The sequence below is a fragment of the Polychytrium aggregatum genome (genome assembly GCF_025602895.1).
Source record: "Polychytrium aggregatum strain JEL109 chromosome Unknown BJ171scaffold_1, whole genome shotgun sequence".
Taxonomy (NCBI): Eukaryota; Fungi; Chytridiomycota; class Chytridiomycetes; order Polychytriales; genus Polychytrium; species Polychytrium aggregatum.
In genome coordinates, this window is record NW_026516203.1 from 502211 (window position 1) to 525605 (window position 23395).

The 23395-nt window shown below is 58.5% G+C and overlaps 6 protein-coding genes across 6 annotated transcripts; 2 read left to right on the forward strand and 4 right to left on the reverse strand.

Annotated features, from left to right (window-relative positions):
- Positions 1–3276: 3276 nt before the first annotated feature.
- BJ171DRAFT_5167 (Adaptor protein complex AP-3 delta subunit) lies at positions 3277–8230 on the reverse strand. Its single transcript, XM_053112052.1, has 13 exons — positions 8108–8230; positions 7784–7927; positions 7379–7540; positions 6940–7177; positions 6675–6814; positions 6294–6531; positions 5890–6035; positions 5448–5789; positions 5251–5354; positions 4876–5110; positions 4364–4690; positions 4106–4250; positions 3277–4016 (listed from the first exon to the last, which is right to left on the reverse strand). Exons 1-13 carry the CDS (start codon positions 8117–8119, stop codon positions 3415–3417), a joined length of 2835 nt encoding a protein of 944 aa, XP_052971725.1. The 5' UTR covers positions 8120–8230; the 3' UTR covers positions 3277–3414.
- Positions 8231–8372: 142 nt separating this feature from the next.
- On the forward strand, positions 8373–9819 carry BJ171DRAFT_5177 (uncharacterized protein). The gene is made up of 6 exons (XM_053112175.1): positions 8373–8568; positions 8672–8798; positions 8944–8999; positions 9109–9215; positions 9335–9568; positions 9713–9819. Exons 1-6 carry the CDS (start codon positions 8515–8517, stop codon positions 9741–9743), a joined length of 609 nt encoding a protein of 202 aa, XP_052971726.1. The 5' UTR covers positions 8373–8514; the 3' UTR covers positions 9744–9819.
- A 1217-nt stretch (positions 9820–11036) lies between these two features.
- On the reverse strand, positions 11037–12430 carry BJ171DRAFT_418355 (zinc-ribbon-domain-containing protein; the record flags this gene model as incomplete). Its single annotated transcript, XM_053107341.1, has 3 exons — positions 11037–11600; positions 11765–12107; positions 12321–12430. Coding segments are annotated over 3 exons (1017 nt in total), but the record flags the coding sequence as incomplete, so codon positions are not given.
- A 3704-nt stretch (positions 12431–16134) lies between these two features.
- Positions 16135–18192, forward strand: BJ171DRAFT_484632 (cytokine-induced anti-apoptosis inhibitor 1, Fe-S biogenesis-domain-containing protein). Its single transcript, XM_053109011.1, has 5 exons — positions 16135–16391; positions 16531–16992; positions 17152–17280; positions 17394–17608; positions 17778–18192. The coding sequence occupies exons 1-5, from the start codon at positions 16232–16234 to the stop codon at positions 17895–17897; spliced, it is 1086 nt and encodes a 361-aa protein (XP_052971728.1). The 5' UTR covers positions 16135–16231; the 3' UTR covers positions 17898–18192.
- A 397-nt stretch (positions 18193–18589) lies between these two features.
- On the reverse strand, positions 18590–20451 carry BJ171DRAFT_484634 (uncharacterized protein). Its single transcript, XM_053109012.1, has 3 exons — positions 19947–20451; positions 19465–19605; positions 18590–19264 (listed from the first exon to the last, which is right to left on the reverse strand). Exons 1-3 carry the CDS (start codon positions 20311–20313, stop codon positions 19047–19049), a joined length of 726 nt encoding a protein of 241 aa, XP_052971729.1. The 5' UTR covers positions 20314–20451; the 3' UTR covers positions 18590–19046.
- A 102-nt stretch (positions 20452–20553) lies between these two features.
- BJ171DRAFT_484635 (Endonuclease/exonuclease/phosphatase) lies at positions 20554–23374 on the reverse strand. Its single transcript, XM_053109013.1, has 7 exons — positions 23256–23374; positions 22702–23038; positions 22430–22586; positions 22221–22315; positions 21827–21979; positions 21394–21711; positions 20554–21231 (listed from the first exon to the last, which is right to left on the reverse strand). Exons 1-7 carry the CDS (start codon positions 23256–23258, stop codon positions 20831–20833), a joined length of 1464 nt encoding a protein of 487 aa, XP_052971730.1. The 5' UTR covers positions 23259–23374; the 3' UTR covers positions 20554–20830.
- Positions 23375–23395: the final 21 nt, after the last annotated feature.

Below are 23395 nucleotides of genomic sequence, written 5' to 3' on the forward strand. Positions count from 1 at the left end.
GGTTTGTGGACCAGATCGAGTCGGCGGGGATAAGGCCCCGCGGACTGGCCAGAAGAGCCGGCGATACAGGCACCGACTGAGCCGTCCCTGCTGCCGATGTCCTCCAAGCATGCATATCGTCAGCGGACGGACGGCGGGCCATGCTGTTGGCAGCCCCCATCGATCCATAGTTCTGGTAGGGATTGTCACCGAAGGACATTGCTGGCTCGCCAATGCCCTTGACATAAGCCAGATTGTCGGACTTTGCGTTCTTGATGGTCTTGTAGCTCGTGGTCGGGGGCTGCTTTGGTTTATGGAGCAGGATCGTCAGCGCGGCGAGAGAGGCAGTGCGCCATGAGCGAAGCGGCATGATGCAGGCCTGGGTTCTATAATTTATACATTTATCGGGTGCCCAGCAAGTACACTCGGCCAATCTGAGGTACTTACATCGATTTGCGGCGGACCCAGCGCAAACTCATCGATCCCTGTGAGCGAAGGAGACCATGGTACCGTTGCAGGGACCGTGGTGCTGTTGCTGCTGGCGCTGGGATTGGCGCTGCCGCCGACTCCGACCGGATTGATGTTGCCGCTTGCCGGAAACGACCGCGGCGAGAACGAGGGCTCGGAAAAGGACGACCAGGCAGGGTGGAAGGATGGCGACGGCCACTCCTGGCTATCCATGTGACGAGGGTGCCTGATATTGGAGAGGCTCTGACGCTTCGCGGACGTGCTCGGATCGCCCGAGGGGCCTGAGAATGAGAGCCTTGGCGACGGCAGGCTCACGCGGGGTTGCTGGGGCTGCTGGGATTGCGGAGACTGCACGGACGGCATGAACGGCATGGACGGATCGGCATTGTTCCGAGCGACGGGTGTACCCGTCTTGCCCGATTCCAGCGAATGAGGACAGGGCAGCGCCTCTGTCGCTGCCGAGGCCAGATGCGGGTTGGAAGCCGATTCGAAGGCGCAGATGGGGCAAAACGAAGCGGTGGTCATCCAAGAGAAACCAGCGTGTCCGATGTGGGAAACGGATGATGCCGGACGCTGAGTCAGACCGAGACGGACGGCGCTTGAGACCGAGAGGGCTTGTGGAGCTGGGAGGGGGGACTGGCAATGAAAAGTAACAAGCAGGATAGGAAGAGGCAGTCGAGATGAAGGTGCTTCCAAGCGACTGGCGATTCGAGCGAGCAAGAGAGAGAAGGGCAAAGGAAGCAGCGGGTGGATCCGATCAGATACACATCAGGAGACGCAGAGACGGACATCCATCGAGGCATGCGCGGCAGCAGCGGCGATTGCGTGGGAGCCGAGCAAGAGACACAGCGTGCATGACAAGCTGATCAGCAGGGGGCCGCAGCGTCGGCATGCAGAAGACATGCAAAAGACTCACCCCGGAACGAACGCAGTCCACCACCGACGGAGGGGACAGAGGAGGAGCAGGCCGGCGAGGAGAAAGAGGAGTGCGATGCCCAAACACAGGCTTGCGGCTCAAGCTCGCCAGGCCGAGGAGGCTTGTGCCCAGCCGAGGAGTGGAGTGCTGCCAAAGCCAGGGCCGAGGGCGTGCTCGCCGAGAGCGAGGCGAGGAGGCGAGGCCGGCGCCGAGGCCACACACTGCCCGCAGTCGCCAGCTGCCGCCAGCTGCCCGCCGAGAGCCGCCCGTCCAGCCGAGAGCGCTCTCGCTGCCGCGCTTTCAAACTCCGACGCAACGTGCTGTCGGCGCCGCGCACCGCGATTGGCCAGTCGGATCGAGTGTATTCATGACCAAGGGCGGCATGGGATTTGCTGCTGGCTGTCGAGCTCTGCGGGATTTGCCCAGTTCGCTGCAGATCCGGTGTCCTCACCAGGGGAGCTCGTGGGTCCACTCGTCAATGTGTCGGGCAATCGCCTCAATCAGCTCGACATCGCTGCTCTTGAGCTCCACGGTCCACACGGTGTTGGTGCTGCTCTTTCCAGCTGTTTTCTCGTGGCGAACCTTGATGAGTCCTGCCACACGGGCCCCGTCCAGCGACTGTCCAAACACCGAAACGGCTCTGGGCGATTTCCCGTCGCTGCGGTCGAGGATGGCCACGGCCTGAAGTCGGAGCTGGCCGAGCAGGGCTGTTGTGATCGGGCCGAACGAGTCGACCGCCTGCTGGCTCTCTGGGTCGAGCACGAGCCCCGGGGCCACAAATCGGGCCGAGGCAGACTGAGGAAAATCTGTGTCGGAAGCAAGCATTGCAGCAAACTCGTCTTCGCTCACGCGCTGAAGGGCCTCGACAGGAGTCAGGAACACCGTTGGCGGCAGCGGCAGGAAGAGCGACAGCTTCTGATCCTCCTCCGCCTACACAACGGTCGAGACCGGCAAGACAAAGATACGCACAGAAGATGAGAACCCGAGCGACGCTCCATCAGATCGCCTCGCTCACGCAGCTCAGACAGGCCATGGATCGTGCATGATCGAGCGTCGGCTGATGTGAATCAGCCGACACGGGCCAGCGTATCCAAACACAAAGATTGAAATCGCGCAGCTTCAACTTACCGGCGTCGTCCAGGTCACCACAGCCTCGAGAGTCAGGCCGGTGTTCTGCAGCGACAGCTTGCTTACTTCAAACGTTACGGCAATTCCACCGGACTGGCCCGGATACACCTTGTTGGGTATCGAGAAGGGGCCAACCATTCCCGTTTGCTTGCAGACTTCCTGGATCTCCTCGGATGCGCTGGCCTTTGGAATCCAGTCCGGTGGGACCGTAAACCTCTCGTTCTCCAGGAAATAAAACGATATGAAGGACGGCTCCTCGCTCGAGATCGAAAGGTTGTTCACAAGGATCCGGATCGACACCATGAGGTTGTCAGTGCCGGCACCGGCGGTCGTGGGCACGGGCTGCCAGTCGAACGCCTGCAGGCAGAGAAGCAATCGTCGGCCCTTTAAATATGTGCAGTGGTCCCCACAGCCAATCCGGCACTTTGCCTTCGCAATCTACCACGGCGGGGAGTGGGTAGGGAGCGAGTAGGCAAGCATATCGACCACCGATATCAATCTGGATCGACTGCACTTACGATTGTCAGCTTATCATCCCCATACACTTGCTTGAAAGCCTCTACCGGGACAGTTGGAATGGCGGAATCGGTGTGAGCGCCGCCGAGCAGCGGCCGTGACTCCTTGGGTGCAGCAACAGGTGCATCAAGGTCGACGACCCTCTTCTTGGGCGCCTTTGTCTTGGATGAAAACGCAGAGGGCAGCAAAATTGAGCGTGAGCACTTGCAGATGACGGTAGAGAGAGAGCTCGGTGGGCTCCGCAATTCCCTCGGCCGTCAGATTGTGAACCAGCCAACGACCTCCTTGGACGGCCCAGCGCGCATCGTTCTTCGATAACATGCCACCATCCGCCCGTGATCTCCCGCTGACGTGGATTTCCATTCCCTCACAACCCATTTGTTGCCGCGCCCCAACGCACAAGTCAGTCACTCTGTCTGGCGACCACACTCGCCGGCTCGGCGACACACCTTCTTGGCTTTGGGCTTGGTGCCCTCGGTAGCATCAGCCGTGATCTGTTCTCGGCCTTGGCCTTGGCTCTTCTTCTTTGGCTTGGGCGGCTTGGCTTGGGCCGCGGATGTATCCACGCTCTCCTGAATCTGCTCCTGGCTCGTGGAGACAGACTCGGGAGCCGATGCAACAACGCTTGTCGACACCTTCTGGGTCTTCTTGACCTTCTTTCGGGTGATGACAAGGTCGTCGACCTGGCTGGTAACCTGCGCGACCTCGTCCTTGGTCGCAGCAGCCTTCTTCTTGCTCGCCTTGACTTTGCCCTTGCTGTCGGGGAGGGTAGCGGGGGCGACAGTGCCGCGGCTGGAGAACGTACTAAAGTCCAGGGTCACGCTCATGACTGCAGCTGTGTCGTCGTCGATGGACTGGCTGGGCGGCGTGACGTCGTGCTCCAAATCAGCCTCGGTGACGCCCTCCGGCAGCTCGACCTGGGTGTTGATTTCGTAGACCTGCGCAGGAACAGGGCTCGCCGCCTCCGCGACAGACTTTTTGGTCTTTTTTGTCTTCTTGGGCTTGGCCGCTGCATGGAGCCACGAAGCGTTAGACCGTGCGGAATGCCAATCCGGCAACATGGCGCTGTACGCAGTCAGGGGGGGGGTGCATGCTTACCCCCCAGCACTTCCTTCAGGTCAACGATCGGCACGCTTTGGTCGAGATCATCGACCAAAGCGGTTTCCTTCTGGGGAGTGGGTGTCGATGCCGGCAGATAGAATGGGTCGTTTTGCTTCTTTCTCTGTGCAGAAGCCTTGCGTGCCTGGGATTCGCATGGACCAAAGCACCGAATCAGCCTCTGATGGCAGTGTTCTCATTTTGAAGGACCCATCGTGGCTCTCTCCATGTCACCCCTCACAGACGCAATAGACCAACCTCGGCATCGGATGCCCGGGTGGCCGAACTCTTCTTTTTGGTGTGCTCGGCATAGGCTCTGAAACCAAGTTCGTCACCCGAGTCCTCGAGATCCTCGTCTCTGAGCTCGTCCTCGTCGCTCACGGCCTTTTCAGCAACAGGTGGATAGATCCAAGTGTCAAGATCAAGGCCGTCGGGAACAGGAACCTTGCGCTGAGCGCGAGGGGCCACTGGGTTCAGCTCGGCCGCAAAGAGGCTGCTGACTTCGGTGAGAATCGGTGGGATGGCCCACTCGTCGGTAGCAGCGCCAAGATCAATGTCACTGAGAATGACTAAAGACATGGTGGCCTGCAACACACAACGTGGTTTGGTCAATGGACAGCACGAAGCAGGTGGAACGAAGCAGGCGGCACAAAGCAGGTGGCACGGATTAGCACATAGGAGCAGATCCGCAGCTCGCTTGCGTGGAATAGCAAGTAGAAACGTCGGCAAGGCCGAGCAAGACCGCGCATTCCGGCTGTTGCTGTACTCACCCGCTCCTGAACCTCCAGATCCAGGCTGGTGCTGAACTCCTTGAGACCGGCAACGACTGCACCAGTGAGCGATACAAAGTCCTCGTGGGAAACCTGGGCAGTGTCGAGCGATCTGGACCAGCTAGTGTATATCTTGAGGATGTTGTGCACGTAGACGGCCTGGATCTCGTGCGGCAGACGCAGGACAGCAGGGTCCAGCAAGTTGTGCAGAACAGTCGGAGGGGACGACAACAGACTGTAACCAGGAGAGATGAAGGTGAGCACCATGAGTCTGTGAGCCCGCCAGGATCTTTGCATCGTCCTTGCGAGTACAGCGGTATGAATCGGTGGTGTGTGGAGGGAATCAGTCGCCTGGGGTCGCCCGTGGTCGCTCACCTACTGTACTCGCCACAGATCCAAGCCGCAGCGCTGAGCACACCGACGTTAGTGTTCTCGTCTGTGGCAGTCTCCAGCAAGATCTTGTCAGCCAAGAGAGTCACCTGTGATCAAAAGACCGGTATCAGCCAAAGGGGGAGGAGCTCCTGCAGGACCTTGTATCTCGGACTTGCAACAAAGGGAGCATTGATACTTGCCATGCAGTTGACGGCGAACTGTCTCACGTTCCGCACGCGGACAGTGACATCGATAAGCTCTTTGGCGAGGAGCTCTCCGATGCTCTGGCTTTGTACATAGGCGAGGCGGGCCAGCACGCCAATGTACCACTCAAAGTTGGTGATATTTTCGTACATATTCTGCGAGCAGATCTTGACAATCTTGTTGATGACCTCGCGCTCGTATTTGGCGTCGGTGACGGCGGCCTTGGATCCGCGCGAACGGCCCTCGGTCTCGCCAAACTGGCCTGAGAAGGGATGGTCCAGCAGAGTCAGCTGGCCCTGGAGCTTCTTGACAATGTTGATCAGGTTTCCCTTGGTGACCTGTTTCCGATACGATGGCAGAGGTTCATAAGAGGGCGAGCCGCTCCTTATTTACCGATTGTGACGGACACTGTCCAGCAGCGACCGACGTAGAGCATACCATTCCAGAGATCAGATCCAGGGCACGATATCGGATGCTGACATCCGAATCGTCCAGACAGGCAATCACAATGTCTTTGTGCTCCAGGACAGCCTGAGGACGGATCGGCAAAAGCTTGGCCAGGGCATAAAGTCCCAGATACTTGACTGGATCGTGGCAAGCGGTATGTCGAGCGGTATGTCGAGCGGTATGTCGAGCGGAATGTCGAGCGGAATGTCGAGCGTGAGACCATTACAACAATCAAGCAGATGCGAGAAGAGTCGACTGCGGTCTATCATTTGTCGGGAATCGCCGACTGGCTCCAGAGCAACACACAATGGAGAACGCTCAGGCGTGCTGGTCAAGCATCAGGTCCGGCAAAGTTCCTTGCACCAAACACTGAGTAGCGGCGGTGGACGACTTACGATTCTGGTCTCGGTCCTCGATGAGGAGCTTGATCTTCTCGATGCACAGGTCAGTCAGGGCGTTGTCCTGGGCCTCGTTTTCGGTTCCGGATCCTGGGCCGCCAATCATACCGCCGTTGATGACTGTCAAGATGCATTCATACAAGAGCGACATGGCGGGGGTGCTTTGGATCAGGGAGGTCAGAGGCGGAACAAGCTTCTTGACGAGGCGAGGCTCGAGCGGGAGAAGTGCGGCAAACTGAGGGGAGGATCGTGCGAGAGAGGACGACGGACACGGCATGAGAACGGATATGCTGCGGCGACCACGGAACTGGAAAACGGGGCAGAGTGGCCGGGACGGAGCAGTCAGGTATGCGGCGCAACGACGGACATGTGCCATACCAGCTTGACGATCTTGATGAGCATCCAATTGTTGGAGGAGTTGTTGAGGAGGCCGTAGAGCTGCGGGGCCATGGGGAGGTAGCTCTTGGGGTTCTTTCGGGCCAGCTCGCAAATGACGCTCACAGCAGCGGACACAACCGCTAGAGTTTGGGGCAATCGTTGTGCGCAGTTTAGTCGGTAAAGCCGCAATGTGTGCTCGGAGACCGTCGCATCTCTTGCTGAACACCGGGTTTAGCTGGGTGGCCGAGACAGAGTATGGACGTACATGGGTCGGGGTCTTCGAGTCTCTCGCGCAGACGAGGGAAGGCTATGCGCAGAGTATCGGGGTGCTTCAGGAACACGCGATACAGGACCAGGATCACTCGCTTGCGAATATACGGCTTCGAGTGCGTGAGCATCGCAATCAGGTCGGGGGTGAGGTCGCGGCCCAGGTCGGGAGTAACGATCTGGGCAAGGCCATGGAGAGCCACTGCCGTTTCTTGATAGTAATTGGACGACAGGTCCTAAGAGGGAGGTGTGGGGAGCGGCGACGCTGGTCAGTGGCTCGTAGCCGCTATGTTGCTTGCCTCTGCCCATGTCTGACCAGCACGAGTCTGACAGCAGCCCGGCGGAATGAGCATGCTTTCGCACATCATCCTTGACCATCCACCAGACATTCACTCGGGCAGCCATCCACCCAGCTGGCTGGCGTCGCTTGCCATTACCTTCTTGATCAGATTGGTGCAAAGCATGAGCACATCTGTGTCTTGGCGGAACGACTGCGATGCGGCAGTATATCCGATGCGTTTGTAGGCAATCTTGGGCGACGACATCACCTCGATGACATGGAATGATGCCCAGCTCATGTCATAGCCAAGCATATGCAGCTATCGGTGAGCAGTTGGCAACGCAGCCCCAGAGAGAGGTAGGGGTGGTGAGGTGCCGAAAGTCCGTCCCAGCAGCAGGAAGACCAGGAAGGGAGACAGGAAGCAGCCGCCACAATCGAGGGAATCGGCGGGAAGGTGTTAGTGGCGTTGACATTGCGGACGGCAATCAGGGTGGGGGGAAGCAGAGGCGACCAGACTGGGCACTGGCATCAAGGAGCCAAGTGAATGCAGAGCGGTACGCACATATGCCAGCTTGGATATGGCTATGGCCCTGAGGTCGGGGTCGTCCCGCTTGATCTCCTGTCGGATTTCAGCAATGCACTTGGCAATGAAGGCATCCTCCTTGCCCTTGTTCGATCGGATGCCTCGAATCAGATCGGTGAGGGTCTGCAGTTTGAAGCGTGGTTGGGAGTGAGTGCGAGACGGGTCAGAGCGGGCAGTTGTGTGCTGACACTCGGAACTCGGAAGCAGCAGGACGGCGCCGGCGATGAGGGGAGCCAGGGTGGGCACGAGCAGCATAGCACGCCGAGGGGCCGGTCGCCAAGGAGCAGGTCTGCCAACACCCACCTTCTCAAACATGGCGAGATGCACAGTCGAGCTTGGCTCGTTCGGAGGGGGTGTGGGTTGGATTGCTGGCCGGGCCGGATCGTCTGGAGGCAGATGGAGCGAGCAGATGGAGCGAGCAGATGGGGCGGGCAGATGGAGCGAGCAGGCCAGGCGTGCGATGGCCAAGGCCTCCACCGCCGCAGCCGCCACAGGCCGGATTGCGGCCACACACACACACACACGGCACAATCGAGATCCCCAAACCTCACGCCAAGAGTGCGCTTGGCCTCGCCATCCACATCCATCGCATCCGTCACCCACCCAAGCCCATCCAAACCCATCGGGCACCCGCGAGCCTCTACCCGCACGACCCAGCATCGCCGAGACCAGCACCACAGCCACACCACAGCCACACCACAGCCGTCACCATGAGCGAGCCGAACTCTCTTCACGACACCGAGTTTGAGGTCCCCGTCGACGAGGTGGGTGCTGGGCACGTACGCCTGCTCCGCAGCCAAGCGAGGGGTCGCTCGCTGGTGCCCGAGGGCATCTTCTCCGGCACAACTGACTCGTCGCCCGTTGCAGGAAATCGAGGCCATGAAGCAGCGGGTTCAGGAGATGCAGCAAGAGGCCGCCAAGCTGCGCGACATGCAGGCCAGCGTCGAAAGCAGCATGTATGCAGCCCAGGATGCCTCCGCCTCGGCCAGCCACGGTGAGTCGAGCTCCGCTTCGAGCCTCGTCCATGCAGCGATCAACGGTTGTCGCTGCTGCAGGATGTCGATGCCCCCTATTTCAACGATGCCGGAGTCCCCCTGGCCGTGAATGCAAGATCCTGATGGCTCTTGTCTCTGTTCCAGCCCCTTCCGATGCCAACCGAGAGGAAGTTGATGCCCGATCGATTTTTGTTGGAAATGTAAGCCCTTGGACCATCAGTGTGTGCTTGTCCTGAGCGAGACTGGTCTTGCCCTTCTCCTGTTCGCTCTCGGCGTCCACACTCGCTGACATCCCGATGCCAAATGCAGGTCGACTACAGCACCACCCCCGAGGAAATCCAAGCGCACTTCCAAGCATGCGGTCCCATCAACCGAGTCACCATTCTCTGCGACAAATACACCGGCCATCCCAAAGGGTGCGAACTGGGGGGGGGGACATATTCGATTTGCATGGCCACCAGAACGACAGGATTCGTCGGTGTACCTGCCCCGGGCCTGTACCCAATCCAAACTGACACACTCTGTCCATCGCCAGATTCGCTTATGTTGAGTTTGCCGATCCCTCGGTTGTCCACAATGCCTTGGTGCTGAACGAGTCGCTCTTCAAGGGACGTCTGCTGAAGGTCACCGCCAAGCGCACCAACATCCCAGGGCTGAATTTCCGCGGCCGAGGCGGGCGGGCTGCCTATCGGGGCAGCGGTCCGCGAGGCGGCTACCGAGGATACAGCGGCGGAGGATATGCTGGCTACCGCGGACGGCCTCCGTACCGGTAAGAGGTCGCTGCTGTGCGGGATCTGGCCGGGCCCGCGCATCTCGTTTGCCAAAGCTGGCTCCTCCGATTCAGCCGATCACGGTTGTCCCAGCACGAAACTTGAGCCTCTTCTAACAACCATCACCTGTGTCGGCTCTACAGTGCTCGTCGCGGCTCGTTTGCGCCATACTAAGCATGGAGATGAATCGAGCTGGCATCCTCCTGGGTGGTCTCGATTACCACAAGTGCCTTCCCCCCACTCTGCGTGTCCACAACTCGACCTCCACACACACACCCGTCTGTTGCTTTCGTCGTCCGACAGAGATCAGGTCAGCACGACGTATTCATATAGGCATGCGAGCTCCCTCCCCTCCGAAAAAAAAAAGAGAAAAAAAAAGGAAGAGAAAAGAGCGAGCGAGGAAAATAAAAAAGATAGGATTGAAAAAGGAGGGAGGTATGAGCGATTCGCAAAAAGTGAAAAAGTAGAAGCAAAGAGGAAAAGTTGCTCGAAGCAGTAGGGGAGAGAACATGCACCACCTGCCAAGGCAAACGACCAACCACCAGCAAGCCGATGATCGCGAAGCTTCCTGTGTCAAAGCAAGTCGACGACATCAATGCAGCAATGATGCTACGAAACGGCGGAGCACTGTCGCATTGGTCGATGTTGTGGGCGTAATGTCCCAGCTGGCCATGGTGCAGGATCAACGAAGCGAGAGCCAATGCGGCTGAGCAGTCGAAGCCAGCCATCCCGGAGCACTGAGCCAACCTACAGCTTTCCTCACGCACATCCATCGATCAAGACCCAAAGCAGCTGTCTTCGACTCAGAGCATGTCGTTTCGAACACAAAGTGTCCCGTCTCGCGATACCAGTCGTCGCTTGACGCACAGAGAGCGCCGTGGTGATGGGACCAAGGACGAGCTGTTTTATGCTGGACGAAGCGGCACAATAAATGACTCGATGGTGATAACAAAGACTCGGGCAACCAACGGCGGTAGCGACAACGGCAGCGATAGCAGCAACGACAACGGCAGTGACAATCATGACAAAAGACAGTAAGGACCACGGGGAAATCAACTGAGGCAAGAAGGAGGAATGGCAGCTGTGGGAGAGGGGTGGAAGGAGCCGAAGCGAGGGCGGTGCGAACAGGACAGCTACTTTTACAGAAGGGATACGGTGATTCATCAGGGGAGGGCCGCAAGAACAGCATAGATTTCCTCGGGTCCGATTCCGTTTCCGGAGAGCTACGCAAAGGACAGCGAGTCAGGTACTTGGCAAACACAGGCTGCGCCGAAACAGACGCCAAATACCCATCAGGCCGTCCACCATGTCATGCCTTGGTCCGTCATGCAGATCTCCGTGGTACGCCTCCGAGACGACCATTCCCATCGCCACCATCCCGGCTGCTGGCTGCCGGCTTGGCCAAACACAGCGACACCGTGCACATCGGTACAAGGATTTCGGATTCGACAGAATGGATTACTCACCTCAGTTTTGATCTGAGAAGAGCCGGGTGAGGGTCCGAGATACCGAGCCTCTGCTGGCTGCGCTTCGCGTCTGGTACGTGAAGGTGGTGGTCACGTCGTTGAGCCCCTCGTTCAGATCCGCTTGGGAGGATGACGACGAAGGTGTCGAAGACGAAGCCAGCGAGGTGGCCTCTGACGAGACCGCGGCATTCGGAGCCTTGGCGGCGTCGTCAAGAGCAGCGGACTGATCCGAGAGAGGCTTGGTGCCGTCCGTGTCGGTGGTGGGCTCGGGCTCAATCGACTTTTTCTCGGAGGTTCGGAGCACCTTGGTATTGTATCCACTGCAAAAGCCGCACTTGTGGTAGAGAAAGTGGAACTTGACGTCGGAACGCTTCTCGCAGTCGTTGCAGTAGATGTGCGAGACTGTCTTGGCGTATTCTGGCGGCATTTGGTGTTGCTCGAGCATGGCGTCGATGCGTCTAAAGTATTCGGTCATGTTGGCGAGGGATTTGAAGCAAGTTGGGCACTGATAGGACGTGTGGATATATTCCTGATGGCATTTGTAGTGTATGCAGTGGCCACAGGGCTGCGGGGATCCGGGATCAGGAGCGAATGAGTCTGGTGAGCGTACTGGCAACACGAGCTGCAACGCGCGATAGCGCAAGTGCTGTTGCAATGGCACTAGTATCCTTGCAACAAATCGCCCGCCAACCACATCCTCTGCATCGAATCAAGCTCGTCTGCACTCACCATAAAGATCACGGTCGTGGTCGACGTGAACATGTACTCGCCACAGATCGGGCAGTCGCTCTCCAAGTTTCGTTCGATGCACTTGTGGCGGTTTTTCAGACTGATAGCCATGCAAACATTGCACTTTTTGCAATGGAAGTAGTCGATGCCGAGGCCCTTGCCGATTCGGCAGATTCCGCAGTCGTAGCAATGGTAGATGTTCTTCTTTGGATCATCGTCCCAGAGCTTGCATTCGTGGCAGTAGTACTTGCTTACTTTGCGGCCGCAGGCTGTGTTGATGCACTGCTGGCCTGCGGGCTGGACGGTGGAGCAGTACATGCACATCATGGTGGTCGTGAGGTTGCTGCAGGCGACAAGCGGGTGGAAATACGAGACAGGCGCATGGAAATACGAGCGTGTGGTCAAAAGCGATCGATGGCCAGGGCGTGGCGGGGGTGGGGCCAGGGAATGAAGAGACAGATAGGCTCAGCAATTAGAACTCGGAGCTTTCCACACAGCAATCGTTGTGAGGGCAGCATCACAAAGATTCGGCCGAGCAATTTATGCAGGAACCTACCGGATGATATTGTGGTCCGAGATTTCGTCGTGGCAGAAGCGGCAGGTAAACCACTTGCCACAACAATGGGCTTGGAGCTTGGCAGACCGCTGGTAGTGCGAGCAGCCGATGATGCCGAGCTCCTTGTTCTGAAGACATTGCAAGCGATGCAGCACAAATGTTAGTCAGAATCCACATCGAGAAATTCCCGCTGGGCGGCGACGGGAGGCAGACAACGAGCGAAGCAACGCAACCCAAAGTGCGAGCGAGTGTGCATGCAAGCGGAAAGCATCGGCCATATCACACACTGGGATACGATACGAGCCCGTCTTGGCGTTCAGATGAGATACGTACATGGTAGGTGATTTGCTTGTCTTCCTCGGTGACCAGATCAAAGTCGGCTCGCTTGTCATCAAGCTTGTTAGCTACATTGGCACGGCTGCTCTGCGCCTTCTGCTTTGTGGTCCACTGGGTCGTCATCAGCTCCTGCGAGTTGGTAACGGTAAAGGCGGATGTGTCAGCGCCACTGTGCTGCGAGCACTGCAGAGTGAAACACAGCGAACCCCCGGGCCGGCTCGAGTCATCGGCCGTGAGGACGAGATCACAATGGAGCAATAGTGGCATTCTGTGAGCCAAACCAAGCCAACCCACGGGTCGAGGGGTCGGTAATGGCGACGCTCACCTGGATCTTCTTGGCCTTTTCGGCTGGGGGAATGGACGTATCCTGCTGGATGACCATGATACGCTTCCGCAGCTCCTGCTGGCTTTCGGGAGGCTTCCGGTGGTCACCCGAGACTGCCGAGATCAGCTGGGATGTGCGGCCCAAGGGACGGTCGCGGGTGGATTGAAATACAGATCCATTGGCCGAGGACTGGGCCGAGCTGCTGCCGACTTGGAAGCCATGACTATGGACATGGCCGTGGGCGTGGCTGTGGATGTGGCTGTGGATATGGCTGTGGTCATGGTGAGCCTCGTCCTCATCATCGGCCTCCTCCTCGGTCTCGTTGCAGGAGAGAGAGCCATCATCGTCAAGAACGTCTTCTTCGTCGTCGTCATCATCATCGTCGTCGTGGTCCAGATCCGAATCGTACTCGCCGTCCAAGTAGTCCGGCTCATCCACTTCATCCATAGGGTCGTCCGTGTACTCAAAGGTCTGGGTAGCACCCATGGACAGGACGGCTGCGGAGGACGGGAGGGCACCGCCGCTGCCACCGCCCCCAAGCCTCATGCTTTCCTCGTCCAAGGAAGAGAGCAGGGTCGCGGATGGCGTTTGCTGGAGCGACGAAGGAAAGTCCGACATATTGGTTTGGTGTTCCCGTTAAACCTTTGTAGCTGCCGACCAAACGACCGGGGCGGGATGGATGCCATTCGAAAGAGTGTAGGAGCATAGGAAACGGAGTAGAGCAGAGCATCAGCAATTTAATCCTATCGCCATCAGCCATGGCGGACCAGCCCGGGAATCGGAGCGCTCGCCGATGGCTCAAGCAGTGACGCTGTCCAGACGCAGCCCAGACGAGGGAGACACTTGGGGTAGTGGAGACGCAGAGACGCCAAAGGAAACTCGGCCGGGAACGGTCGCCGGCACCAATGGCCCGGGCATTACCAAGGGGACTCGGCTGCGGGATGGGAGCGACAGACGGCAAACAGTAACCAGGAAAAGAATAGTACTGGCCGCTGGTCCAAGCCAGGATGCAAGATGGAGGAAGAGGAGACGACGGGTCGGCGCTCTGCGGGGCAACGAGAGCCGCAAGCACACGTGTGTGTGTGTGGGCGCTCCCGAGGCCGGTCACGGGGGGCCAAAAATATCGGCAAGCGCCGCCGCCGCCCCACAGCCGAGGCGATGGCGAGAGACGAAAGCGAGAAGTGTGCCGGGGTGCAGCAGGCCCAATGTGCGGGACTCAATGCTGCAATTACCGAGGGCAAGGGTGAGGGTGAGAGAGAGAGAAGGGAAGCGTGGAACGTCTATTTATACGCAGGCTCCATCCGGCAGCTGCAGGCCTCGGAGGGAAGAGCGAGCAACCAGCGATGTGTGTGGGGGTGGCGTGGGAATTCGGGAGGCAGCATCGATATCTGGCCGTGCGGCCGAGCAGCAGAAAAGGTGCAGAGAAGGGATGCTCGTCGGGCTGTGATTTTAGAAGTTGACAAATGCACACAACGTGGGATCGTATGCGCGAGCGACCGGATACTCGGGCTAATATCCCGACCGGATAGCCAGGCTGAACTCTAGACCAAAGTCCCAGATGCGAAATAAAAGAGCCAAACCAAACCAAGCAGGTTCTGTACCGAATGCTGCACCGCGAGCATATCACGAGCCTTACCTAGCTGATTATATCGTTAGCGGAAGGAGCCGTTTCGCACGGAGAAGCAACAGGCCAAGAGGAGGCAAGGTTAGACGACGAGAGCCGATGAAGAATTGCAGAGGAAAGCGACGCGGCCAAGGGCCAAAGCGAGTATTATATGCAGAACACGACGCTCGCCAAGATCGATTCAGCTGCAGCAGCAGAAGCGACGCTGCTTTGCTCACACGGCAGAGTGCGCGAGCTGGATGATTGCCCGGGCATCGAGCAACCTAATAATACACACCACCAGCGAAGAATGTTCTGCACGACCGGGGGGGTGGTCCAAGGAGAAGCTCAGCAAAAAGCAAGAATAAGCCTCTGGCCCCGCTCGCTCGGTCTCCAATGGCGATCTAATAGCCCATCAATCGAGCAGTACTCCTCTACTCTGTTGACGTGGTTGGTGGTGGACGAGGAAAAAGAGAACATGTAGGTCTTCCGTCGACACCTCAATCACATTGTTGCAACCACGGCGGCAGATCAAGCTCGGTCGAAACTGGAGGGGGTGGCAGTCGGCGCACACGGGCTCCACGGACAAGCATCCGGTGTGCAGGCGGCGAGGCGAGGAGCAGGTCACTTGAGGCCGACCCTGCCCCCATCAGTGCCTCTCAGAAATGCCCGAAAGCGGAGCGCCGTTGTCGCTGTGAGGAAACATTGGCTGCCTGAAGCCAGACCCGTGGTCCTCCGATTGATGGGGCGATGATGTTTCGACCACGAATCAAGGACTCGCTGAAACGAGGGTGAAGGGGCTCACTGGCGGCCTGCGACACAACACCGCATCTGACGAGACTGAGGCAGCTACCGCGGCCGTAAACGGGAGCAAAATCAAGGCCGATAGATGCCGCGGGCGATGGGTCGCAGCGGCACTGAAATCGAGCGCCCTGGCCGAATGATTCCTGGGCGGCAGATGGGGATGATGCGGGGCACTCGCAGCAATCCAGATCCTATGGCACTCAGGGGACAACGTCTGAGCACCGATCCTGAGCATCGATCCTGAAGCGAATGTGCGGCCGACGGATGATTGCACTGCCGGTGTCTCCAGGCGCATTGCTGGTGTGGGTGCCGGTGCTGGTGCAAATGCCGTCGCTTCTGCTGCCGACCTGCAGACAACACCAAAGCAGATTCCCAACACCAGCACTGCTTCCAACGTCCACGCAGATGCAGACTCGATGCTGAATCTCAAGACATGCCCAAGACATGCCCAGGACATGCCCAGGACATGCCCAAGACTCGATCCTGGCGGCGAGATTGTCGGAGTCTGCCGCCCCCGTGCACACGCTGTGATTGGCCGGCGGCTCCGATCGTGCGCAGTCGCTGATACAGCAATCAGCTGGTCGGCCGCTTCTCGCTCAAGTTCTCCCTCTCGTTCCCGCCCATGTTGTCCCAGTCGGGCCGCCTTGCTGACCGTCCTCGGTTCTCTGCTCTCGTCTCTCGCTCGTCTTCTCGCATTTCAAAGCCGATATCAGGACCGTTCTTCCCAGCTGCCTCTCGTCGATTCCGATCCTGACCATCCATCTGTCCATCAGCCGCCAGAACATCACTCGGCCAAGACCGCTGCCCGAAACCCGCATCTCCTCCCAGCGTCAAACAATCGCAATGCCTCTGTCAAGTGCTCTTCGATCTGGAGACTCTGTTCTGATGATCGGCAACCCTGCCGCCACTCCCCAGGATCTCCAGTCCTCCCGAGCTCAGATTGTCGACATCGTCGGGGCCGCCGGCTCGGTTGCCTTTGAGCAGCTGGATCGTCTGCAGCAGAGTGAGTAGATGCTTCCTGCGTGTGCCATGATACTCCACTGGTCTGTGCTCTCTCTAATTGCCGGATCAATTGCTCAATTGCTCATTGTCTCGCCGGCCTTGCCACTCATCTCTCCGCCATCCGCACACCGGCGCCATAGTCACTCTCAAGGGCTCGTCCTTCTCGGCCATTGTCTCCGGCTGCGTCAACCCACCGGCATTTGTGCACCCGGAAGCGTCGCTCTCTGCCCTTTCGCGGTCGCTCAAGCCCTCGGGCTCGTTCCACATCACCGAACCCACCGTTGTCGACTCGGCAGCCTCCATCAACGCCTCCAAGCACGGCAACCCGGCTCTGCCTTCCAGAACGCCCTCCGCTCTCCTGTCGGCCGTTAAGCTCGCCGGCCTGGTTGACATCGAGCTGGTTGGTTCACGCAAGGTGTCGGATGCGGAGCTGGAGAGCTGGATTGCCTTCTGGGGCGTCGATGCTGCCGATGTCGAGGCCGTGAAGCAATCCCTGAGCGGCAACCTGTTCGTCTCGGAGGTCACGGCGAAGAAGCCTGCGTACGAAGTCGGTGCCGCTGTCAAGCTCTCCTTTGGCAAGAAGGCGGCGAGTGCAGCCCCAGGTTGGTGCAGGCAGTCTCGTACGGTGCGCCAAGCCAGACACATGTGATTGATCTGTTGGCTGACGCTGCTGATACCGTCGGTGCTGCTGTTGACCTCGATGGCGTTGCTGACATTGTGGATCGACTCGCCCCTCGTCTTCAACGCCGTCGATCCAGTAGTCGCCTCTCCCGCTCCCAAACAGTCGGTCTGGACGGTCTCTGCCAATGACGACGACGACGACGACGATGCTGAGCTTGAGGACGATGAAGCGCTGCTGGATGAGGAGGACCGTGCCAAGCCGGTTCAACGTGAGTGTTTTCCCTCCCTTTTTCGCTGGAGCGATAAGTTAATCATGCAGTCAGAAGCTTCCTATAGCCACATGGCTCACTCAATGCTCGACGCCTGTCTCCATCAACTCCAGGACCCGACGATTGCGAGCTAACGGATGGACAACGCAAGGCTTGCAAGAATTGCACCTGTGGCCGGGCCGAAGAAGAAGCCGAGGAAGAACAACGAGCAATTGAGCAGGTTGCCACCCTGGCGGGCCCAACGATCTCGGCCACCACCACTGCCACGGGCGTGACCGTTGTTCAGGGCAAGCAGCGCAAGGCCGTACCTGTCTCCTCGTGTGGAAACGTATGTAGAGAGCGCTGGTGCGGACATCGAGGTGGATTTCGAAGTGTTGGAGCGCTGAGATCAAAGCTGTGATCAGGCGTAAGGACATGCCGATCAACGGCGGTGCCAGTGGCGTGATGGGGCATGGTGCTGACTCTATCGCTGGTGGCCGTTTCTGTTGGCGGTCCAGTGCTATCTTGGCGATGCCTTCCGCTGCTCCAGCTGCCCCTACATGGGCATGCCTGCTTTCAAGCCTGGCGAAAAGGTCGTTCTCGGCGGAAATCTCCTCAAGGACGACATCGAGTACTGAGCGGCACCGATCAACAATTAGCCTCCCCAGTCGACGTTTGCATCTATTCCAAAGATGCGGAACTCTGGCCGTCCCCGAGCTGTCACTGGCCAGCACAACGCGGAACGACATCGAACTGCGGCGCTGTCTGGTATCGTCGCTGTTCCTCTGCAGCTCACAGCTGCACGCAGCATTGATTGTACGATCGAGCGGTGGATGACGCTCCAGCTCATAGCTACTCGGCGACACTGGACCGAGCTCATCGGGCCATGCTGCAGCACCCTGCGATCCAATGCAATACACGCCGTCTGCCCCATAATCCAATGCGGATCGAGCGGGTCGGAGCAATGCCGTCGGCTCAATCGGACTGGCTGGCTGGTAAACTTTCATAATGGCCGTAATTAGCCACATTCTGATTCCACGGCCGCTCCGAAAGTCAGCCCCTCTCCTTTTAGCCGTAAGCGACGATATTGTCTGTTGAGAACATGGGCGTGTTCCACTGTTTTGAGCGAGTCACATAGAAGCCCAGGCATTGAGCGCAAGGTTGATACAGTCTACACTCAGTCGATCTCCTGTGGCGATGATCGACTGGCATACCGAGATCATGTTCCTGGCTACATTGATGTCTCGATCCCACAGCGTATGGCAGCTTGCACAGCTCTGGACAAAGTGTGGTTTCTCGATATCAAGATGGTGCTGTGCTTGACCATGAATGCGATGAGTGTGGGTGTATTCAGGTTCCAGAAAAAACCACTGTCCTGGTTAAAAAACGGGGTGTCCCATTTCATTTCGGAAACGCTGTAAGCGACGAGTATGTGTGCGCTCGCGATCCAAAGCAGAAAACCCACAAAGCCCACAGTCAAACAACAACTGGGCGTGTATGGAAAGAGACGAAAAATAACGGCAGAGCCCCCCAGTCTGCAAGGCCCTGGCAAAGGTCATGGCTGTCCAAGAATCGCGTGGATTCAGAAGGGGATTTTCCACCCCCACCAGCATCGCCTGGTGTTGACAGGCTTCAGAAGACGCAATGCCGCCATCAAAGCAGAGAGCAGTAGGGCAAGAGCGAGAGAGAATGAATCGAAAGAAAGCGGAGACAAGCGGCAAGAAATGCGTGCGGCAAAAGTGGACGAGAGGAGGAAGACTCTAAACGGCGGTAGGATATATGTATGCCTATCGGTAGTAAGGGTTGCTGGAGTTGGCGGGGGGCTGAGATGCGCCGTAGCCACCGTATCCATCGTTCTGGTAGTAGGTCTGTTGCTGGTCGTTGCCATAGTAGGGCTGCTGAGGGCCGTGGTTGTTGTAGCTGTACTCGGAGTGGCCGTACTGGGGTTCGCCCACGGTTGCAGCAACGCGCGGGCCACCGTATCCGGAATACTGCGAGCCTGGGCCTGTTTCGCAGCGCAGGAAAGGGAGAGCGGGTGTGGTATCAGTGCGCTGTGCCAGTCCGGGCGCACGAGTAACGCTGTCTGCAGCCTCCAGCCAGACACAACAAAGGGGCAAAGACCAGGCAGCAGCGAGCCTTATACACTGGCCCGATGCCGATCCGAGTCCGGTTGGCAGGTTGTCGGCACAGCGATGTGATGTTTACCAGACTGATATGCGGTATCGGCAATAGGGCGATGAGCCTGGACAGGGAGCGGGCCGTCGGTCGAGTACCGGGCACTGAGCTTGTTTGACTGGCTTTCGTATTTTTCCCGAGTCGATCGGATGAAGAAGTAGGCAATGACAACTGTGGGGTCGAATGTCGATCGCCGTCAAGGACGAGAGTTTCGGCAGGTGGCAAGACACAAGTGCATATTGTGTTGTCAAGGCGAGCAGAAGCAGCGACGGTGGATTAGACGATGCCGCATCGAGAGCAGTAATCAAGTGAGGATCCAGTGATAATTAAAGCAGGAGCCCCGGTCGAGCCACCGAACAAGCGTGCGCGGAACTGACAGGTCCAGTCTAGTCCAGTCCAGTCCAGCGGCCATTCAAAAGTGCGACGGGGAGCGGTGGGCATCTGACGACCCAGTCGCCGGCTGGACGCCATCTGGACAACGATGAGACCAGCGACATAGTGTGTTTACTCACTGCAGATGCCGAGGAAAGCCAGGCCACCAACGACGGACAGAATGATGATCGAGTTCATGGAGAGGCCGGCGGGACCAGACGGGCCGGGATCAGGAGTTGGGGAGCCGGTTATCGTCGAGGTGGAGGAGACGGACGGAATCGTAGAAGTTCCCTTGGGACCGAGAGTCAAAGAGGTGTTGCTATCATCGGTAGTGGTGGACTTGGCTCTGTCGGTGGTGGTGGTGGTGGTGGTTGTAGTAGTCGTTGTGGTGGTGGTGGTGGACGAAGGCTGGGTCGAGGGAGGCGGTTGCGACGATGGTGCTTGGGAGCTCGACGAAGCCGGAGGCGGGGGAGGAGGCACAGGCGGGAGAGAGGTGGACGACGACATGGCGGATCACAGCCCAAAGACCGACGGAAAGGGATAGGACGATATGGGATGTAGAGGGCTGGGATCAGGAGCGACGGAATGCGGTGCGATTTGGTTGATGGGATCGGATGCGATTTGGTTGATGGGATCGGATGCGATGGGATGAAAGGCCGGCCCAGCCGCAAAGCAGAGCCGCGAGCAGAAAGGCAAACGGCGATGGCCAAGGCGGGAGACAGCGAGGAGACAGCGAGGAGACAGCGAGGAGACAGCGAGGAGGCAGCGAGGAGGCAGCGAGGAGACGGCGAGGAGGCAGCGAGGAGGCAGCGAGAGACACACAAGCACAGCCCCACACTGCACTCGCCGCGCTGTTTGTGTCGACAGCAGAGCTGCGGCCAGGCTGTCAGTGTCTGTGTAGCACACAGGCGCGTGTTGGGGGTGCCGCACTCGCACAGTCTGCAACACAGCTGCGGCACAGCCGCACTGTGGGGCTGGATGCCGCGTCGCGCCATAGCCCGCGTAGCGCGCCTTGTGCGACGCACTAGCGGACACAAAACCGCGCCGCCAAGAGGCAGTGGTCGCTCGGCTGCGACTCGTTCGGCATTGGCTGGCACGCCTCGCCAATGGGAGGCTGCAGGAACCGTTGCAGCTCGATCCGCCCCGGCTGGTGCTCGTTCCCACACACATGTCCCTGCTGCTCCCCTGCGGGTGCCGATTGCTTGCGCTTGTGGCCGACAGGGCTGGTGGCTGGGCCACTTTCCGGCTTTGACTCGACAAGCTCGGGCCTGTACGTGCCGAAGAACATAAAGTCGACGGACTGTCGAGCATCGCCGTGCCACGTCGTGCAGTACTCCTCGCCAGAGACGGCATCGACATGGGGGTGGTATGCGCATTGCAGCCGGAATGGATGCCGAGCATGCCTCTGGTCTTGGAGAACATGGCCTTCCAGAGCCAGAGCCCCGCAGCACGGGCTGTTAGAGGACTGCCCGTCTGTCTGTCCGTGTCCTTCGGTTCCAGCCCGACCGGGAAACTCTGCAAACGCCTCCCAGCACTTTGATCATGCGCAAAGTCAAGTAAATCAAGCAGGCAGGCACCGAAACTCACCAGCGATGCTTGGGCGGGATCTTGCCCACGGTAGCTGCCACGGACGCAATTCAAATTCGGTGTCGCCCTCGGCACAGACATTGTCCTGCTTGTACTCATCGACCACGGCTTGCATACGAGGATCCAGCTGCGGCTCTCTGGCGCCTGATCTTGCAGATGAAGTCCCGGTCAGCTGTCGGCGCCTACTCAGCCAAAGCGGCATCGGCGTCTGTCCGGACCAATATGGAAACAGACTGGAGTCGCTTGTGTCGAGACTGCCACTGATCATGAATTGATAGAGCGACGAGTGCGGGGTCATGTTCATGTCCCCACAGACAACTGCGGTTGCCATGGGCCCCGTAAACAAGGAATCATCAGTGACCAGCGATACAGAGGCGCTTGGTGTGCTGGTCGAGCCGACTGCATCGATAATTCACTGTCGTTCGCGACTTACCGACTCCAATATCCTTCGTGGCATCTCGGCTGTGCTTCGTGGCCATTGCGTCGATCCTCGCCAACAAGCAGCTCAGCTGTGCGAGCTTGATATCGCCTCTCTTGGTGTTGAACAGGATATGTGTTGTCGCGACACAAAATCGTTGGCCAGAGTCTGGGCGGAAAGGGTCATGGGTTCGGGCAGATATATGAATACGACCACGCATTGAGTCGCATGAACGAGTTGCAGCCTCGCCCGAATCGTGCACTCGATTCCTCTTGTTCAAGTCCATGTTCATGTGCCGTTGCTTGCTCGCCAGGCGCGACAGACGAACATCGATAGGCACACCAAAGAGTTCACGCAATAGAGTCACAGGAAACGCTGCTGCTGTGTTCTGCTTGGGACTGATTCTCACCGAGTCCCTCAAACAAGACAACTATCCCGACGTTATCACGATCTGTTCCTGTGAATCGAGAGTACTCGACGTATTCTCGATCAACCATCCGAAGCCTGCGCGGTGGCAACGGCGTGGCGCTCGAGTCAGACTTGTGCGCTCACAGCTTCTGCGCTCCACTTGGAGCGAGAGCTTCTATCTTTGGCCCGAGCTGCTCGGCGGAGACTTACTTGGACTTGCGGAAGAACAGCGCCAGTCCATCCTGCTTGTTTCCCAGACGCCTCTTGTATAGGCCCTGGTAGCCATGCTGTGCAAGATAGGGCTGGAATTTGGAGTAAAAGTACTTTTCCTGAACCTCTTGCAGGCAAATGACGTCGCCCTGTGATTCTGGTTAGGAGGATGTGGCCGATCGAGCACTCGGGTCAGTTGGCCAACCACAGGGCTGTTACGAAAGCATCGCCGGCTGTGCCAAAATAGCCGTGGTTCGGCGGATGGTGCTTACCCCGGAGCTCAAACAGCAGCCTCGGGGCTCGGTACGACCACTGGAGCAGCCAGTGGTTGTCAAATGTGTGGTCGTAGAGATGTCGGTGCTGGTATGCCAGGTTGTCGGCCAGAATATTGTAGGTGACGACCGTGATGGCCAAGGCTCGCTCTTGTTCGTCGCCGTCCGAGGCGCTGGAGGGCCGCTTGGCCGAGACCCACGAACGAGAAGCAAGCGGGAACGCCGTTTCAACAACAGCATAGCGAGGCGTGCCGGGGCCATGTGCGGACGATGGTCGGTGGGTCCTGAACGGACGTTTCGGTGGCGATGTGCGTGGGTGATGCTGGTCCTGTCGGCTCTGCGGATATCGACCAAGGGCAGCCAGCGAGCAAAACGGAAGCTGGAAGATTAGACTGGGCTGCAGGATGGCCCTGCTCCCTTTGGTCCAAAGCATCATGCTTGTCCGGGAGTGTGCGCCCCAGGGAAGCGACTGGAGTACGGCGTGCAGATCGAGAACAAGCCAGCGCTGGACAAGAAGCTTTGCCCGACTGAAGCTGCACCCCCAAGACGGATACCATTTGGATGGAGCTGTACAGAGGGACGGGCGAAGGCCTAATGATGCGGCTGCTCGGAAGGGCGATTGGAAGACAAGCGCCGGCCGAGTGCAGGACGAGACGCAATCGGCGGTGATCGGCATCCAAAGAAGCCACGAAGG

Bases quoted from the DNA above. Each gene is read 5' to 3' on its own strand.
- BJ171DRAFT_484632 (XM_053109011.1), top strand. From the start codon at position 16,232: ATGCCTCTGTCAAGTGCTCTTCGATCTGGAGACTCTGTTCTGATGATC. The intron at 16,392-16,530 runs GTGAGTAGATGC...CCGGCGCCATAG, and splicing joins GCTGGATCGTCTGCAGCAGA to TCACTCTCAAGGGCTCGTCC. The intron at 17,281-17,393 runs GTGAGTGTTTTC...CATCAACTCCAG, and splicing joins CCGTGCCAAGCCGGTTCAAC to GACCCGACGATTGCGAGCTA.
- BJ171DRAFT_5177 (XM_053112175.1), top strand. From the start codon at position 8,515: ATGAGCGAGCCGAACTCTCTTCACGACACCGAGTTTGAGGTCCCCGTC. The intron at 9,216-9,334 runs GTGCGAACTGGG...GTCCATCGCCAG, and splicing joins TACACCGGCCATCCCAAAGG to ATTCGCTTATGTTGAGTTTG. The intron at 9,569-9,712 runs GTAAGAGGTCGC...TCGGCTCTACAG, and splicing joins CGCGGACGGCCTCCGTACCG to TGCTCGTCGCGGCTCGTTTG.
- BJ171DRAFT_484635 (XM_053109013.1), bottom strand. The intron at 21,980-22,220 runs GTGAGAATCAGT...CTTTCCGCCCAG, and splicing joins TGTCTTGTTTGAGGGACTCG to ACTCTGGCCAACGATTTTGT. The intron at 21,712-21,826 runs GTAAGTCGCGAA...TGGCAACCGCAG, and splicing joins CACGAAGGATATTGGAGTCG to TTGTCTGTGGGGACATGAAC.
- BJ171DRAFT_5167 (XM_053112052.1), bottom strand. The intron at 7,541-7,783 runs GTGCGTACCGCT...GCTCACCGATAG, and splicing joins CCATATCCAAGCTGGCATAT to CTGCATATGCTTGGCTATGA. The intron at 6,815-6,939 runs GTACGTCCATAC...CCCAAACTCTAG, and splicing joins ACTCGAAGACCCCGACCCAT to CGGTTGTGTCCGCTGCTGTG.
- BJ171DRAFT_484634 (XM_053109012.1), bottom strand. From the start codon at position 20,313: ATGTCGTCGTCCACCTCTCTCCCGCCTGTGCCTCCTCCCCCGCCTCCG. The intron at 19,606-19,946 runs GTGAGTAAACAC...TCGACCCCACAG, and splicing joins GGCTTTCCTCGGCATCTGCA to TTGTCATTGCCTACTTCTTC. The intron at 19,265-19,464 runs GTAAACATCACA...GCTGCGAAACAG, and splicing joins CGATACCGCATATCAGTCTG to GCCCAGGCTCGCAGTATTCC.